Source organism: Perognathus longimembris, chromosome 20 (assembly GCF_023159225.1).
Source record: "Perognathus longimembris pacificus isolate PPM17 chromosome 20, ASM2315922v1, whole genome shotgun sequence".
In the NCBI taxonomy this organism is placed as follows: domain Eukaryota; kingdom Metazoa; phylum Chordata; class Mammalia; order Rodentia; family Heteromyidae; genus Perognathus; species Perognathus longimembris.
The window spans coordinates 42,712,334-42,728,440 of record NC_063180.1 but is presented as its reverse complement, the minus strand read 5'-3'; the positions used below and the strand labels follow the sequence as shown (position 1 = coordinate 42,728,440).

The 16,107-nt window shown below is 61.1% G+C and overlaps 1 protein-coding gene across 1 annotated transcript in view; it reads left to right on the top strand.

Annotated features, from left to right (window-relative positions):
• Tle3 (TLE family member 3, transcriptional corepressor) overlaps window positions 1–16,107 on the top strand; it is a 28,211-nt gene that overhangs the window by 5,812 nt on the left and 6,292 nt on the right. Inside the window, 5 exon segments of the mRNA XM_048369318.1 lie at window positions 6,926–6,988; window positions 7,101–7,175; window positions 11,404–11,605; window positions 12,178–12,194; window positions 15,566–15,685. Coding sequence (XP_048225275.1) covers window positions 6,926–6,988; window positions 7,101–7,175; window positions 11,404–11,605; window positions 12,178–12,194; window positions 15,566–15,685 — 477 coding nt within the window.

The following is a 16,107-nucleotide window of genomic DNA, read 5'->3' as shown; positions in this document are numbered from 1 at the left end:
TGGGTCCCGCGGGCTTGGACCAGTCGAAGGCCCCCGGGGGACGGGCGTCTGTCTCCCTTCCTTTTACCTAGGCTGGCACTGTCTTGGGGTTCTCTTGGCCAGTAGGAGCAGGGTCAACCTGTGGGAAGGGCGGGAATGATGGGGCCGGGAAGCCCCAGAAGCCCTCTGCTCCGGTGTGTGGGGTTCCCCCCTCTCCCCCCCCTCACCTTCCTGTAGTGCTGGAGGAGCTTTTCCCTGAGGAGGAAATGGCTGGAAAATGGGACTCCCCCCCCCCCAAAAAAAAATACCCCATATATATCTGTATCTCCACCAGGAGCTGCCCGGGGACCCAGGTTGAGGTGGTTGGGGAAGAAGGGAGTGGAGGACGCCCCCGCCCCCCCAGGCTCACGCGCAGCCCGCCCTCCCCACGGGGGCGGGAATGCCCCCTGAGCAGGGCAGCGACCTCCATCTGCCCAGCCCTCAGGCGTGTGGCTGTGGGGCTGGGCAGGAGCCCGTCCAGGCCCTAGAGAGAGAGTCCTCCTCTGCTGACCGAGAGGGAGGACGGGGAAGGGCGTTCGCGGAGGGGGACAGGACCTCTGGCGGGCGGCGGTATGTTCTGGAAGGGGTAGGGGGGAGGGCGTCCTCCCATCCATCCCCTGCCCCAGGAGACAGCTGGTCAGTGCCTGTCGTGCCGGGTTCAGCAGCTTGAGGAAGTAAGAGGAACCGAGGTGACAGCACCCTCTCAGAGGGACTAAGGTGACAGTACCCTGCCTCGCCCGTCACCGTCAGGTCGTGCCATGTTGCATGAAGCCAGACTCCGGATGTTGACCCCCGGCTGGAGGTCCCCCAGTGCCTGTGTGCAGCTCCCGGGGGGAGTGGGGGCCCCAAAGGGCTGTGTAGACTCCGTCCTCTGTGGACCCGCTTCGCAGTTGTAACGGTTAAATGGGGATTGATGGTCCTAGCCAGCGGGCCTCGGAACTGGTGGGCTGCGGTCTCCCCGGGAGAGGCAAGCCGGGGACAGATGCCGCGTGCTCAGTGCGTTCAGACCCCTGGCACCCCTGGGGATGGCCTCCACCTGCGGCGTGAACCGCCCCCTGGGCTGGCTGCCCCCCAAACCCAGACCTTCGCTGCTGCTCAGTGTCTCAAACACTGCCCCGTCCTGGTTCATTTTTTTCCCCCACGGCACCGCCCAGGTTTCTCGCTAAAGAGGCGCGCTGCCTCCCGCAAATCTCAGACTTCCACTTTGGCTGTGTGTGAGCCCCGGGGCGGCTCCTGTCCCTCTCTGAGCCTTGGGCTTCATCCGGAAGAGGAGAGGTTGAATTGCAGGTGTTGGTTCTGCTGGTTCAAGGTGGGCTGGCGTGGGGGAGAAGACTGTTGGCAGACAGATTAACTGAGCTCGATCTACAAAGCCCCTGAAATGCCACAACTTCTGCGATCGTGTGTGTGCTTGTGAGTGTGTGTGTGTGTGTGTGTGTGTGTGTGGTGTGTGTGTGTGTACTGGGGCTTGAACTCAGCATGTATGTGTGCTTTGCTCCTGTCAAGGCTGGCGCTCTACTACTTGAACCACGGCTCTGCTCCTGGCGTTTTCGGTGGTTCAGTGGGGATAAGAGTCGCAGGGAGGGACTTGGCCGCCCTGGCGAGCCTTGAACCGCAGTCCTCCTCCAATCTCAGCTTCCTGAGGAGCTAGGATCTGCGGGGCCTGACCCCCCCCCCCCCCCAGTGCCTGACCAGCTCCCTCTGTGAACGGAAGGAGATGTGTTCTGCGGCTGTGCGTTTGAGGGTAGCTGGCTGGGTCAGTGTGTTCTCTGCTGGACTTCACCTCGCGTTCCCGAAGCGCCCTGTCCTCAGATGTCCTGTCCCTCCTTTCACTGGTAGCCCGGACCTGACCCCCAGAATGTAACCAGCCACCCCTGCTCCTGCCCTGTGGCTCCCACTGCCTGTGGAGGGCCGAGGAGATTTGCATAATGCTCTGAGGGGGATTAGGTGGGGGGGGGGAGTTACCATGGCAACCCCTAGGGATGAATGAGGATTTTCCTCCTGGCAGGAGTTGGCCTGTGGAGGCTGGGAAGGTGGGGGAGAGAGGGAGGGGGGGTTTCTTGGAGGGAGCAGGGGGGAGGGCAGGGGAGAGGGGGGCACCTGGGCTGAATGGCCAGTGGGAGGGGAAGGTGTCCTCTGAAAAGCTTGCCCTGTTCCCTCCCTACAAGCAAGCTCTGTGAGAGCCCTCCCCCTCCCTCCCACCGGGAGGTGGAGGGGTGGGGTGGGGGTGGGTGGGAGGGAGCCAAGCTGAGTTTTTAATGTGTTTGGGTACCGAGAAATTAAAGTGAACAAATATTTAAAGATTATTGGATCTTGTTAACAGGGAGCCCGGTGGATGGAGACTGAGGATGTGAGAAATGAAAGCCTTCAGAGTCTCAGAGCGGTGGCGGGGGGGGGGGGGGGGGGGAGGGAGGGAGGGGTGGGTGTTAGATGTGGGCACCAGCCAGGCCTGTCCCCCCCTCACACCCCGCCCTTTTCTGGGGAGTGGGGTGTGCCTGCTTCTGCCATCCTGTGGGTACCCACACCCCCTGGCTCTTCGCTGGGCGCGACCCCCCCCCCCCCCCGCATGCACCCTTTCTCCACGCCAAAGGCACATGGGAGTTGGCACAGGGGGTGTCCATGTAGGCCAGCCCAAGTCCAGGAGACGGATGGCGGGGTCGGGCCCCAGGGCTGAGGCATGAAGAATTCAGCAGGCTCCCTCCGCAGGCATGCATCTTTAATGGTGACGCCGTGGTTGTCTGTAATCTGACCGATTTGTGCGTGCGTGCGTGCGTGCGTGCGTGCGTGAGGGAGGCTGACCCATCATCCTCCAGCCCTGAAAGCCAGCCTCTCCCCAGCTCCGCCTTGTCTGGGACGCCTAGCCGGGGACAGCGGTTGGCCGATGGGGCCCCGTTGGCTGTCTGTCTCCCCTCCGTCTCCCCATCTTTCCTTCCTGTGTTGATAAATACTGTTGGCTGGGCCCAAGGAGAAACTGGCAAAGAATATCATCTCCGTTGATCACTGACAAGCGATTCATTTCGAATTGCCTAGGAAATAGCACGGGGATATTTTTAAGTTAACATTGCCCGAACAACATGGTTCTGGAATCTCCCAGTGGTTTGGTGCCTGGTTGATGGTAGTGCCTGGGGCCATGGAAAGGCACCTGAACCCCACCCCCTCCTGCACCTCTGATTTTAGTTCAGAATGAAGCAGGTTCTCCGGGTGCCAGTGGCTCCCACCTGTAATTCCAGCTACCCAGGAGACTACGACGAGCTGGAAGATTTCAGTTCAAAGCCAGCCATGGGCAGAAAGAGGAAAAAAAAAAAAATCCTTGTGACTCCACCTCCACAATAACCAGCGAAAAGCAGAGCTGGAGACTTGGCTCAGGTGGTACTGTGCCCTCAGAGCAGGCCAAGTTTAAAACTTGGCTCAGGTGGTACTGTGCCCTCAGAGCAGGCCAAGTTTAAAACCCCACAGGGCAGCAGGTGTACTTCCTCTGCACACGCTAGAGTTGTCAGGGAACCAGGTAAAAGTCCAGATTCAGCTCTGAGATTCCCCCCTCTGTGCCCACCCCCCCCCCCCCCAGAGCTTACTGAGACGCGCCACCCCAGACACGCAGGATTCTAGAGGTGTCTTGTAAGGCACAGAGCCCGGGACCTGTTTCCCAAGGCCCCCTGACGCCACATTGCTAACGCTAGCCTGGAGAGGCCGACAGTTCTGTGCAGCTTTGCTGTTGGCCCCGCTGGAATAGCGAATGCAGGACCTTGGTCCTAGCTCAAGGCTGGCGCGCTACTGCTCGAGAGCGAGGCATGCCTCTACTGAAAATCTCAGGGATCTTCTTCAGATCTCAGCCTCCCTGAGTAGCTGGATGACAGTCGTGAGCCACCTTGCCTGTCCCTGTGGTTCTTTTAAATTCACGCCATGACCTGTTTTATGGAGCTGGATGGAGGAAGTTGGCGGTCGTGTTTCTGAGCAAGCCCACAAGCAATCTGTAAGCGGGAGGATGTCCTGGCGCTGGAAGGCAGACGCGTTGTAGGTTGTATACCTTCCTGGCCTCTTCCCCCTCACAGGCATTTGAAGCCCACCGGAGAGCCATGGTTTTTTGCTGGTAACGGCCATTGCCACCCATTCAAATAGAGGCTGAGTTGGGAGCGGAAGTCAGGTCTTGCGTGTGGCTTTCGGTTATGAGATGCACTCTCTCTATTTTTTCCAGTTGTGGGGCTTGAACTCGGGGCCTGGGCACTGTCCCTGAGCTTTTTCATTCAAGGCTAGCACTCTGCCACTTGGAACCACAGCTCCACTTGCAGTTTTCTCGTGGTTCGTTGGAGATGGGAATCTCTAGGACTTCCCTGCCTGGGCTGGCTTCGAACCACAAATCTCAGATGTCGTCATCCTGAGTATAGCTAGATTACAGGCGTGAGCACCATCACCCGGCTGTGGGATGCTCTTTAAAGTGGCAGGATTTCCTCCGACCTGGCTTAAGGTTTGGCTGAGGTTAAAATGGGCGCGTGCTCAGAGTCCTCAGGTGCTGGGTGACTTAGATCATCCAGGTGCTGGTCAGAGTAGCTGTAAGCGGTGTTCCGTTGCAGGAAGGGAGTAGGTAAAGGATGGGCGGGCCCGGGGGGCCCGTGACTCAGCCGGTAATCCTAGCTATCGCGCAATGAGCCTGGCAGGAGGAGCCGGCCGTGACACAGGTCCATGCTCTGTGGGAGACATCCGCATTCAGAAAGTTCCAGTATCCCAGGCTGAGGGCGCAGTGGGTCCGAGGGGGAGGAGGGTCCCCTGGCCCACTGTCCCGGCTGATGAGCAGATCTTTGCCCCCCCCCCACAGGAGCTGTCCCCCTCTTGTTCCAGTTGGTGATACGTGCCTTGATCCTTGTGTTTTTCTTTTGCCCTTCCTTCACGTTTGGAGCGGATGCTTTGGGGCTGTTTGAGTTGGATTCAGTGCTGTTTGGGCAGCTGGTCTAATCAGAAGTGCTCGTCGATCATTAACCTTGACGGTCATTTGTCTTTGGGGAAAAAAAAAATATTTCTCTGAGCTCTTTCAGAACGGCCGGCGTCGGCCGGAAGTCATTGCGGGGAGTTGCTTCATGAGCTGTCGGGCCTCGGTTTCCCCGCCCGAGGCAGACAGATGGTCACGGGCGTATTCTCTCAGGGTCGGAGTAGGAGTTTCCTAGACCGGTCCTGATTATTGTTCTTCATTTTTGGAGCCGGTCCTGGTGCTTGAACTTAGGGCCCGGGCATTGTCCTTCGCCTTGTTGGCTCAAGGCTGGTGCTCTACCACTGGAGCCACAGCTCCACTTTCGGCTTTCCGGTGGTGCGTTGGAGATGAGTCCCTGGGACTTGGCGGCCGTCCGTCCTCAGACCCCAGCCTCCGGAGTGGCCGGGATTGCAGGCGGGAGGCCGCCTTCTCGTTAGAGAGCGGTTCTCGGTGGCCGGTCCTCCGTGTTCACTTCCATCCTGTCTGTCCACCTCCCTTCTTTGGCTTTCAGCCTCCCCGCCTGACCCCGTGTAGGGAAGGGGGGTGGTCAGCTCCCTTTTGTGTCCTTCCGCAGTGGAGACCTTGACCTTTGGCCCTTTGCCTAGAGGAACTAGACACCCTGACCTTTGACCCATCACCAAGAGGAAGTAAACCCCAGCCGGCCAGGATCCCTTACCTCCAGCAGAGGAGCTGGAGGGCTTAGAGCCTGCCCCTCCCTCGGGGCTAAGGGGGGGGGCGGCAGCAGCCCAGAAGCGCCCCCCCCCCCAGGTGGCTGCAGTGGTCTGGCTCACGTGCACCCTCTCCCCACTGTTGGTGAGGGCCGGGGGGGCTCCCCGCCCCTCCCCTGTTGGAGTCAGCCTTGTGTCCCCCACCTTCCCCTTGGAGCTGTCTGCCTTCGAGGATCCGTGATGGCCTGTCCTTCTGCAAAGTCTCAGAAAATAGACCTTTACCCAGCAGGCCCCTCCAGCTTGGAGAGCCTGCCCCCACCCCCGCCCCCACCCCCCCACCAGGGCTACAGCCACAGGACAGGCCAGCTTTGCTGACAGCAGCGCCCTTCGGGTTCCTCAGTTCAAGGCCCACTCCCTCCCTCTCTGTCTCTATTTCTGTCTCTCTTTGTGCTGGTCCTGGGGCTTGAACTCAGGGCCTGGGCACTGTCCCTGAGCTGCTTTTTCGCTCAAGAGTGGCGCTCTACCCCTTGAGCCACAGCACCGCTCCTAGCTGTTTCTGAGCAGTTTATTGGAGATGAGAGCCTCTCTGATTTTCCTGGCTTTAAGCTGAGATCCTCAGATTTCAGCCTCCTGAGTAGCTGGGATGACAGGGGATGACAGGTGTGAGTCCTCCCTCCCTCCCTCCCTCCCTCCCTCCCTCCCTCCCTCGCTCCCTCTAATTCAGTTCTGGAGGGGTTGCTGGCCCTGAGAACCTCCCCCAGGCCCAGGCCAATGAGACCACACGGTCTTATTTTAAGTGCACACGACTGGAGTTCCCCTCCAGGGTCGGGGTCGTTGGGGGTGGGGGGGGTGGGGCTGCCAGGCCAGTTCGACGAGGAAGGGCCGCTCTGACGACCGCCCGTGCTGGGATGCAGCCCCGGTGCTCGGGCCTGAGAGGAGAGTTGAGGACTGATTTGCAGCGCTGCCGGTCCCGTGCAGCTAGGCCCTTCTGTCTGTCTGGACTCGGGGAACCCTCGTGTCCCCTCCTCTTGATCTGAGCGCTGGGATTGCAGAGAGCTCGGAGAGAAACGACCGCAGTTTTCCCCGAAGCAGTTTGGTTTATTCTGGGGGCCTAAGGGGGTGCCATACCTGTGCAGGGCCCCGTGTCCTGCAATTGGGCTTTGGGGAGCGCGGAGAGGGGAGGGGCCGCACGGTCCCTCCGCTTGGGCTTGAACTTGCGCCCGGGCGCGTTACCCGTTACCCACGCCGGTTTCTTTGCTTTTTCTTCCCCCCTCCTCTGCAGACGGAGATTGCGAAGAGGCTGAATACGATTTTAGCCCAGATCATGCCTTTCCTGTCGCAAGAGGTGAGGAGCCTTCCCTCGCGGGGGTGGGGGGGGTGGGAGGTGGGGGGGGGCTTTCCCACCGCAGCCAGCCCTCCGCCCTGCGCCTAACCCTCCCCCTCCCCCGTTTCCCCAGCACCAGCAGCAGGTGGCTCAGGCCGTGGAACGCGCCAAGCAGGTCACCATGACGGAGCTGAACGCCATCATCGGGGTACGTGGACTCCCCAGTCTGCCATTCACCGTGTGTATAGCCCTTTAATTCCTCTCACCTCCCCGAAGCAGAGACAGACCCTGACTTTGGCTGGCCTCAAAGAATGGCGCTTCCCCCCACTCTCCCCCCCCCAACTCCCTAAGCATCCTGGGGGCTTGTATCTACTTGGGGTGGGGGTCTCCCCAGTGGCACCCCTAATTTCTAGTCCCCAGTGTAAGGGGGTGCCAGGCACGTGTGGGGTCCATCGCTAACCCTCATTCGCCTCGTGTCCTGCCATTGAGGAGTGAAGGCGCTAGGATCACCTTGAGCCCAGGCCTTCTCCCGCACCGCCCCCCCCCCCCCCCCCCCCGTGCCCTCCCACCGGTGGTCCGCCCTTCTTTGGCTGCCGGGATCAGAGCTGTCTCGGTTTCCGCGTGCGCTGTGCCGCTGCGGCGTTGTGGGTTGGGGTCTTGTCGTGGTCCGCGGCCAGCCTGCATGGCTTCTCGCCTACCCTTGTGGCTTCCAGCAGGGGGGCCCCCAGGCCTCACCCCGACCTTCTAGAAGTCCCGTCCCATCCCCACACAGGGCAGCCGGTGCTCTGCAAGGTCTAGGCCCCCCCTCGCCAGCACAGACTGGGCTCCCCGCCCCCCCCCTGCTGCGCTCTGTGTGTTTTTTACACCTTGGTTTGTTGAGACAGGGTCTCACTCTGTAGCCCAGGCTGTCCTTGAACTTGTGATCTGCAGCCTCCCCAGGGCTGGGATTACATAAGCGTGCCCACCGTGCCTGGTGAAGAACGTTGGGCTTTAGACAGGCCTGTTTGTTTGGCTGTGAAGCAAAGAATGCTTGTTGTTGATGTTTTCCTCTGTGACTCTGGGCTATCTCGGGCCATCTTTTGTCCCTAAAACGAGTGGTGTAGGAAGGAGTTCATGGAGCTCTGCCCCCGTAGGCCGGGTGGTGGGGCTTCGGGGTCTGCCCTGCCCTGTGGGCGTAAACCAGGCCTCAGACCCCTGTCGTAGCTGTGCGCGTAGCTGTGCTCGCTTCTTGCAGCCCTTGGAACCTGTTCTCCACCTCTGAACGGAGATCACAGGGGTGGTTGTGAGCTCTAAAAAGCCATTATTAAGCCCCGGAAAAGGCTTAGTTCTCTGTAGAGCCCTGGGGACCACTGAGCTGTGTGAAAGGAAATAATTGGAGCCCTGGGCTGGCTCTCCGTCCCCGGGGGAGGCCGTGTTTGTCGTGAATTGTGTGAGGAACCCTGCCTTTGCTGCCGCTTGTGGGGGCTCGGGGCCAGGGGTTCGGGGTTACCCCGGATAAATCATCGGAGCTCTGGGAACGACGCACGCTCCCCGCTGCCTCTTGAGTGGACGCATCATCTTCAACGGGGGGAGGGGCGGGGGGGGCTGGTGCGGAGGACAAGGACCCGCCAGTGCCCCCGGGGGGCCCCCATCGCACCGTCGCCCAAGTGTTTGTGTTCTGCCACGAAGAGCTCAGGAAGAAGCAGCAAGAGGGCACCCAGGAAGGGCTCGGCTCCAGACGTCCTGCACCCACCCACCACCCACCACCCACCACCCCCACTTTTTTTTTGGGGGGGGGGGCTTGGTCGACTTCCTTTGAGATCACGGATGGAGACCTCCCGGGGAAGCTGGAGTTGGTGGTTGGTTGGCCGTTCCTGCCACACAGAGAAAGCCCCCAGTTGGAAGCTATAAACAGCCCGTCACCCTCGCCGCCGAGAGGGAGGAGTTGGCGCCGTCCCTCCTGCCCTAGAGACCGGGGAGATGAGTGGCAGGGGAGAGAAGAGCAGCCCGGCGGCGGGAACCAGGAACCAGGCCAGCCGCGCCTCTGCCCGGGGCCTCAGACCAGCCATCGCCACGTGTGCAGAACTCTGTGGATTTATTTCCTGTGCTCTCCGGCGTGTTGCTTGTTCATCCAGGAAAGGGGTACGGGAAACCGTGCGGGGACCGTGAGAGGTGCGGGCGTGGATAGGACCAGGGCCGCCCCGTCTTTCTGGAACTCTGCGAGTTGCCGAGTCTGCGTGAAGGGCTTTGTGGAGCGTGTCACTCCCCACGGGACCCTGGGATGGCCGGATGACCGTGGCTGCAGTCCCCTGGAGAGGTCAGCTGACCTGTCGGGGACTCATGGTGGATAAAGGATAGAGCTGGAAGTCCTGCCTCGAGCGGTCTTGCTCCTCCAGAGTGTGAGCTTGTTAGAACGCTTAGAAATTACAGGCCCCCCTTTGGCCAGGAGGGGGACAGCATCCCCAGGAAGCGGCCGGCCGTGGAGGGGACGTGGTCTCCCTTGGGTACCAGCGGCCCGTGAGCTTGGCGTTGAGACCCAGAATCGTTCCCGGGAGGAGCTCGCCTGTCTGCCTCCATCCAGCAGAGCTGAGTCTGGGGAGCCACGTGGCCCTTCTTCCCTTCTCGTGTCTTCCTCGTGGTCTCTTTGGCTCTGCGTTGTGAAACCGGACTGTGTGCTTTGCTTCTTGCTTCCTGGGGATTTATTGAGTCGGTGCCAGCGGCAGAATTCAGTAGCTTCCCAGCCGTGGGTTTAGAGGCAGAGGGGCCCACGGGATCTGGATGAGCTCCCTCCCACGGTCCAACCGCAGCAGGAAATGCTAAGTGGGTCCTCAAGGACATTGCTTTTAAGCCAGATGCTCGTGGCTCACCCGTCATCCTAGCTACTGGAGGCTGAGATCTGAGGATCGTGGTTCAAAGCCAGCCACGGTGGGAAAGTCCGTGAGAGTCTTGTCTCTTGAAATAAACCAACAAAGCCGGAAGTGGAGCTATGGCTCAAGTGGTAGAGTGCTAGCTTTGAGTGAAGAAGCTAAGAGAGAGTGCCTAGACCCTGCGTTCAAACCTCGATACTGGTGTGTGCACGCACACACACACACACATACACAACCCACATTTTTAAAAGTGAGCACGGATTCTTTTTGTAATAAGATATGTTTTAACATGTATATGTATATTTCTAAAAGAGGAGGAGAGGGGCTGGGAATGTGGCCTTAGTGGTAGAGAGCTTGCCTAGCACGCTTGAAGCCCTGGGTTCGATTCCTCAGCACCCCAAAAAGCCAGAAGGGGCGCTGTGACTCAAGTAGAGTGCTAGCCTTGAGCAAAAAGGAAGCCAGGGACGGTGCTCAGGTCCTGAGTTCAAGCTCCAGGACTGGCCAAAAGAAAAAAAAATAGAAAAGGAGAGGAGGAGAATTGCAAGTAAGCCCCCACTGAGAAGAGTCTGGGCGCCTTGGCCCAAAAGCTACAGGTCTCCCCGGGCTCTGGTCAAGCCGGTTCCTGCGGCAGATCAAGTCCTCCAGCCCACCACCAGCTTCAGTGAGGGCCTAGCCATGGGTACCATGGCTCCCAGCTGGTCCTGGGCGCTCATTTCAGAGGGGAGAGACGGAGCCCGGAGCCCTTTGGGGCGGCCAGGATGGGGGTCTTTGCTGTCACCCCACCAGCCCTTCTTGCGAACACCTGCTTCGGGCGGGAGGTGTCACACTCGAATCCAGATCCCGCCTCTTTGGCCGGGCAGTCCATCCGTCCGGGAAGCCGGCGTCTGTCCCTTGAGTCCCGGATGCCTCCTCCCGCACTGGTTTGGCCCGAAGGCTGTGTGCGGAAGAGGGTATCTGCATGGCCCACCATGCCGCGCTTCCAGGCACAGGCCTGCCCGCCTCCCCCCCCCCCCCCCCCATGGGGACATTCTGAGACATCCTGAGCCAGATTGTCAGGACGGCTGGGAACCTGCGGTGACCTCGGAAGATCCCTCGCCCGTCTCCTCTTGTGTCAGTGTGTGAGGCTGGGCAGGTGGATCTGTGCCGGCCCAAGGCCACCGGGCCAGTGAGGCCCAGAGCTGGGGCTCAGCCCCTGCCCCATCCGGTCCTGAAGGGGCTGCTCTTCCTGACGCCCCGTTTTCTGCTCTGACCGGCCCTGGGCTCATCTTGCTCCTGGCTCTCCCCCCCCATTGGCTCGCCTTGCCCCCGCCGGCTCTTTAAGCTAGCTCTGGGATTGGGGCGTCTTCCCCCCCCCCCGCCCCCCAGGTTACTTGCAGCTTGGGGTGGGAGGCTGTAGCTGGGAGCTTAAAAGATGGGGTCCCGCGGCCCTGCCCGCGGTGCGTTTCCAAGTGCACGACGCGTTGTTGGGGGGGTGCGTTTTCCCCCTGCCTCTGCCCTGCTCCCCTTTGGGGCGGGGCGGGGTTGGGACCCTGGTGCGCCCCGCCTGGCCAGGCCCCGTCTCTGTCCTCACCATCACCTTCACCGCAGCAGCAGCAACTCCAGGCCCAGCACCTGTCCCACGCCACGCACGGCCCCCCGGTCCAGCTGCCACCCCACCCGTCGGGCCTCCAGCCTCCTGGGATCCCCCCCGTGACGGGGGGCAGCGCCGGGCTGCTGGCCCTCGGCGCCTTGGGCGGCCAGGCCCACCTGGCTGTGAAGGACGAGAAGAGCCATCACGAACTGGACCACAGAGGTGCGGCTCGCGGGGGGCGGGGGGTGGGGGGGGTGGGGGGGGGCTCCTGGGGGAGCCGGGGTGGGCAGGGCATCTGGGCACCGTGGGGGGCCGGCGGAAGGACCGCCCCGTCCGCGCTGACCCGTGTGGAGAGCCCTGGGTGAGGGGGCTTGGGGCGGTGTTCGCCTGTCCCGGCGGGAGCCAAAGGTCAGGCTTGGGGTCTCTCGTGGGTTGGTTTGCATGACCCGGAAGAGCTCCTCCCGCAGCTGAGCGGATAACCAGCCGTCTCAGCCTCCCGGGGAGCTTGGAGGAAGCTCCCCGGCCAAGGCCCTGAATGGTGGCCATTAAGCAAAGAAAAGAAGGAATCCACCCACCCGTTCTGTCCCTTTCTTGGGAAGTGGGGACAATGGTGCGGCTGACGCCCAGTTCCTAGTTCCCCTGTTCTGGGTGAGCTGGAATCCTGGGGTGAGCGCTGTTTAGACGATCACAAACCCAGCTGTGCCGAAACTGACCTCTGCCCTCTGCTGTTCTTCCTCTTTTCTCCCCTGGGGATTGGACCCTCCTGCTGTCTTCTTTACTTCCCTTCCCCAAAGAGAGAGACTCCAGCGCGGTGAGTATGAGGTTCTGGGCCTGCTTGGGGGGGGGCGGGGGGGGGTGCGGAGGGATGGTCTCGCTGCCTGGGGGTGGGGGGGAGCCCCGTTCTGCTCTGTGAGTTGAAGGGAGAGCTGTGCTGTGTATATGCCTTCTCAGACCTGGCTTCTCTGTTGGACCCCTCGGGAGGAGGAGGAGGGCTGGGGGGGGGGGGTGGGCTGGTTCTGGTCACCGTTGAATGTGGCCCCCTCATGACGTCACAGGAAGCTAGGTGTGGCTAGGTGAGCCCTGATTCCAGGTCATAGGAAATGGTCAGCTGACCAGCCCTGCCTCTTGGGAAGGGCTTTGTGGAGTCACGGGGGGGGGGGGGGGGGGGCGGGCGCGGGGCGGCTAGGCCAGGGTAAAGGATGCCAGGTACCTCTACCCCTGGCCCCGGCTTCTCCCCCACCCTGCATGGCAGAAGCCCGGCAGCCTTCTGATGCTGAATCCTTTTCCTTCCAACGCCCCAGGCTTCTTTCTCCCTGTGCTGGGCTTTTTTACTTGGCTTAGAAAGTGCTAGCAAGCATGCACATGAAAGCTCGGCCGCCCATGTGTCTGCCAAGCTCCGAGATTTGTTGTAAATCTTTCTGATCGCACGGTGGCTCCAAGGTGGTTGTGCACCAGCGCGGTGGAGTCTGGATAAGAAAATCCTCCCGCGATTAGCAGAGCTGTTATTCCTCACAGCCGTCCTTGGATCTGGGGCCGGCTAATCGGCTAGGATGGCTTTGCCTATTACCTCCGTGTCATGCGGGACCTGGAAGGTCAGTTAGCTAACCACCCAGACAGCAGCCTTCATCCTTCCTGCCCGCCCTTCCTGCCCTCCCTCCTCCTGGGCTGAGGTTTCAAACCCCCCCCCCACCCCCATTAGCAGCCAGGCTGCCGTGACTCTTCACCCCAACTGTGTGCTCAGAAATCCAGGTCTCCGTGTGGACCCAGGAGTGGGTAGGCACTGAAGAAAACCGGGTAACGGAGGCTGAGGAATCCATGGCACACTGGCATTTTTTTTAAATTATTTTTTTTGGAAACATTAGAGGGGGAGTTTGGGTAGCAGCGAGTCTGACTTGGACTTTCGGGCGTAGCTCTGGCCCCAGCTTTACGAGGCAGGTTGCCTTCTTGGCCGCCATTTCTGTGTGCGCTCCGTGGGAATTAGCCTGCCCAACCGGCTTTGTTGGAAAGACCCCCTCCCTTCCCCCCCCCCCCCCCGCCTTAAATAGGACTCCCACAAGTGAGTGGGCACTTGAACCCCCCCAAAGCCTCTGGGTCTTTTACAACATCCTCATTTCAGTATGTTTTTGGCTTTGAGCCCCTGCTGATGAAAGCTAGAAGCCCTCGGGGGACCCCCAAGAGCTAAGCCATTGACATCCGTGTAAGGCACAGCCCAGAGTAAAAGGGGCACAAGAGGGGGGGGCCTGCTGGAGGGTGAACAGGGGTGAATCAGATCCGCCAGCCTGGTGGGATGGCTGGGCTGCAGGTGCTCAGAGGGTGGGTTGTGTGTGTGTGTGTGTGTGTGATGGCGATGGGTGGTGTTGGCTGGTATAGACTGGAATAATCGGCCTTTGGAAATCAGGTTGTCAACAGATGAGCTGGGAGCAGGAAGGACAGAGCGGGAGGGAGACGGGTGGATGGGCTGGACGCCGTCCCAGAGGGGTGAGTCTGGAGTCCAATTAGAGGTGGCTTCATTCATATTTCCTTGCGTAGCCCAAGCAATAAAAAATACTTAGTTTTTGGCCGCCTGCCAGCCAGAGGCGGGCTGGATCGATGCCGCTAAATGCCTGACACGGCTCTCCGGTAGCAGGGAGGGTTTTCAGCCTGACTGCATGAGAAGAAAGAGCTTGCTGTGCTCCCACCGCGAGCTGCTGCCTGCCCCTCCCCGTTCCCTGCCCTCCCCTCCCTCCCTCCCCCCTCCCCGCCCCCCCCCCCTCCCCTGCCTGCCAGGGGCAGGCAGCCCGGGGGCTGGAAGCATTTCTGCTTAGCACGAGGAGGCCGCCCCCCATTGGAGGAAATGAAATGAAATGACGGTGATTTTTCTGCGGGCGCTTGCAACAGCTAATTGAATTGCGGCTGTGCGCCATCCTCGCTCGCTCTCTCTCTCTCTCTTTCTCTCTCGTGCACGGCTGTGGGCAAGGTTGAGCCGTAGTCCCATTTACCTCCATCTTTTCTTCAAGGCTTGATAACTCTGCCATTTTAATTTGCTGCAGGCAGAAACTTGGCAGGGAAGGGCTGCCCAGAAACTGGGCTTAAGAAAGGAAATTAAGTTCTGTGGCTGGCTCCCGCCCAGTCCCATCCTCCACACACACACCCCCCCCGCCCCCCGCAACCGCAGCTCCCCCAAACACTGCCCGCTGGCTGCTCACTTGCCCTTGGGCCCCTGCTGCCCTGGCGGGGCGGGGGGGGGGGGTGGTAACTTTGCCTTCGGGGCTGTTCTGGGCTGTTCTCTTCTGAACCGTTATTTCTCTGTTCCCCACGACGCCGCCATGCCTCTCCACTCTGCAAGGGGGGGGGGTGGGGATGGTTGGGGGGGCCGCCGGCCTTTTCCATTCCCTGTCGCTAGGCTCAAAGCTCAGAGAGGGTAGGGATCGGGAATGGGGTGCTGAGGTGTCGATGGGCCCCCTAGAGAGGAGGAGACTCCAGTCGGTGCCTCAGGGGCACTGGTCAAGCTCGTAGCCCTCCCTCCACTCAGGGACAGCCAATGCCCAGTCAGTCCCCCTGCCCACGCTCTGGCCTCTGCCTCCCCCCCCCCCCCCCCAGGGCTCCGGATCCCCAGGGCTGCTCAGCCCGCACTGCCCCAGGCCTGATGCACGTACGCTTTGGGCCGTTGAGCCCCGGCCAGCCCCTCGGGGGCCCTGGTGTCCGTCAGCCCTGAGGCCTTCCTGCCTGGCGGGAAAGGCCTTGGTGCGTGGGGAAGCCTGGTGGGCCCTTAGGGCCTTGTTGGCAGCCGTGGGTGCCCACTGTCTTGTCGGTCTCTGGATTCCTGCACCGCCTGAGACCCCGGTTCTGACCCATCTTTTACTTAAGATCCTTGAACCTCCCGCGTCCCTGCTTTGAGCATGTAACTGTGGCAGACGCCACACAGGCGATGCCCGGAGGCAGGGGGTCCTTGCTGTGCCCCCCAAGGAGCTCTTGCTAGAGAAGGGGGGGGGGTGCTCTCTGGCAAGTCTCCCCCCCCCCCCCCCCGTAAAGCTGGGGCCGGGCTCCCCAGCCAGGCCACGAATGACCGGCCCAGCACGAGAACCCGAATCTCCCGGCCCCTCTGTGTTCTCACGCCACCTGCACCCGTGGGCTTCGAAGCATGTCGCCCCTCGTGTGAGGTGTAGACCCCCCCCCTCCCCGAATCCTCCTTTTGCTTTTCAGAATAACTCGGTGTCGCCCTCTGAAAGCCTCCGGGCCAGTGAGAAGCACCGCGGCTCCGCGGACTATGGCATGGAAGCCAAGAAAAGGAAAGCCGAGGAGAAGGACAGCCTGAGCCGATACGTACGTCCAGCCTGGGCTTCCCGGGCTGCTGCGGTGGGGTGGGGAGGGGTGGGGTGGAGCCCAGAGTGTGGCTGAACTGTAGCCTGTGCTCCCGGGGGCGGGGGGGGGGGGCAGGGAGCTCACGCCCACCGTGTGGGAGCTAGAGCCATATCCTGGCCTCTCTCAGGTCTGGGGGGGGTCTTCCGTAGGGCTCCCAGAATCCCAGCCAGCTCCAGGGGAGCCCCAGGCAACCCCGTAGGCTGCTCCAGACATCAGCCACTCACCCATGGACTTGTATTTATTTCTTTTTTTTTTTTTTTGCTGTTGGTCCTGGGGCTCGAACTCAAGACCTGAGTGCTATTCCCGAGGGTGGTGTTGGTTGTTGTCTTGTGGCGTTGTTTTTGCCAGTGGCTAGGGCTCTGCCACTTGAGCCCCAGCTCCAC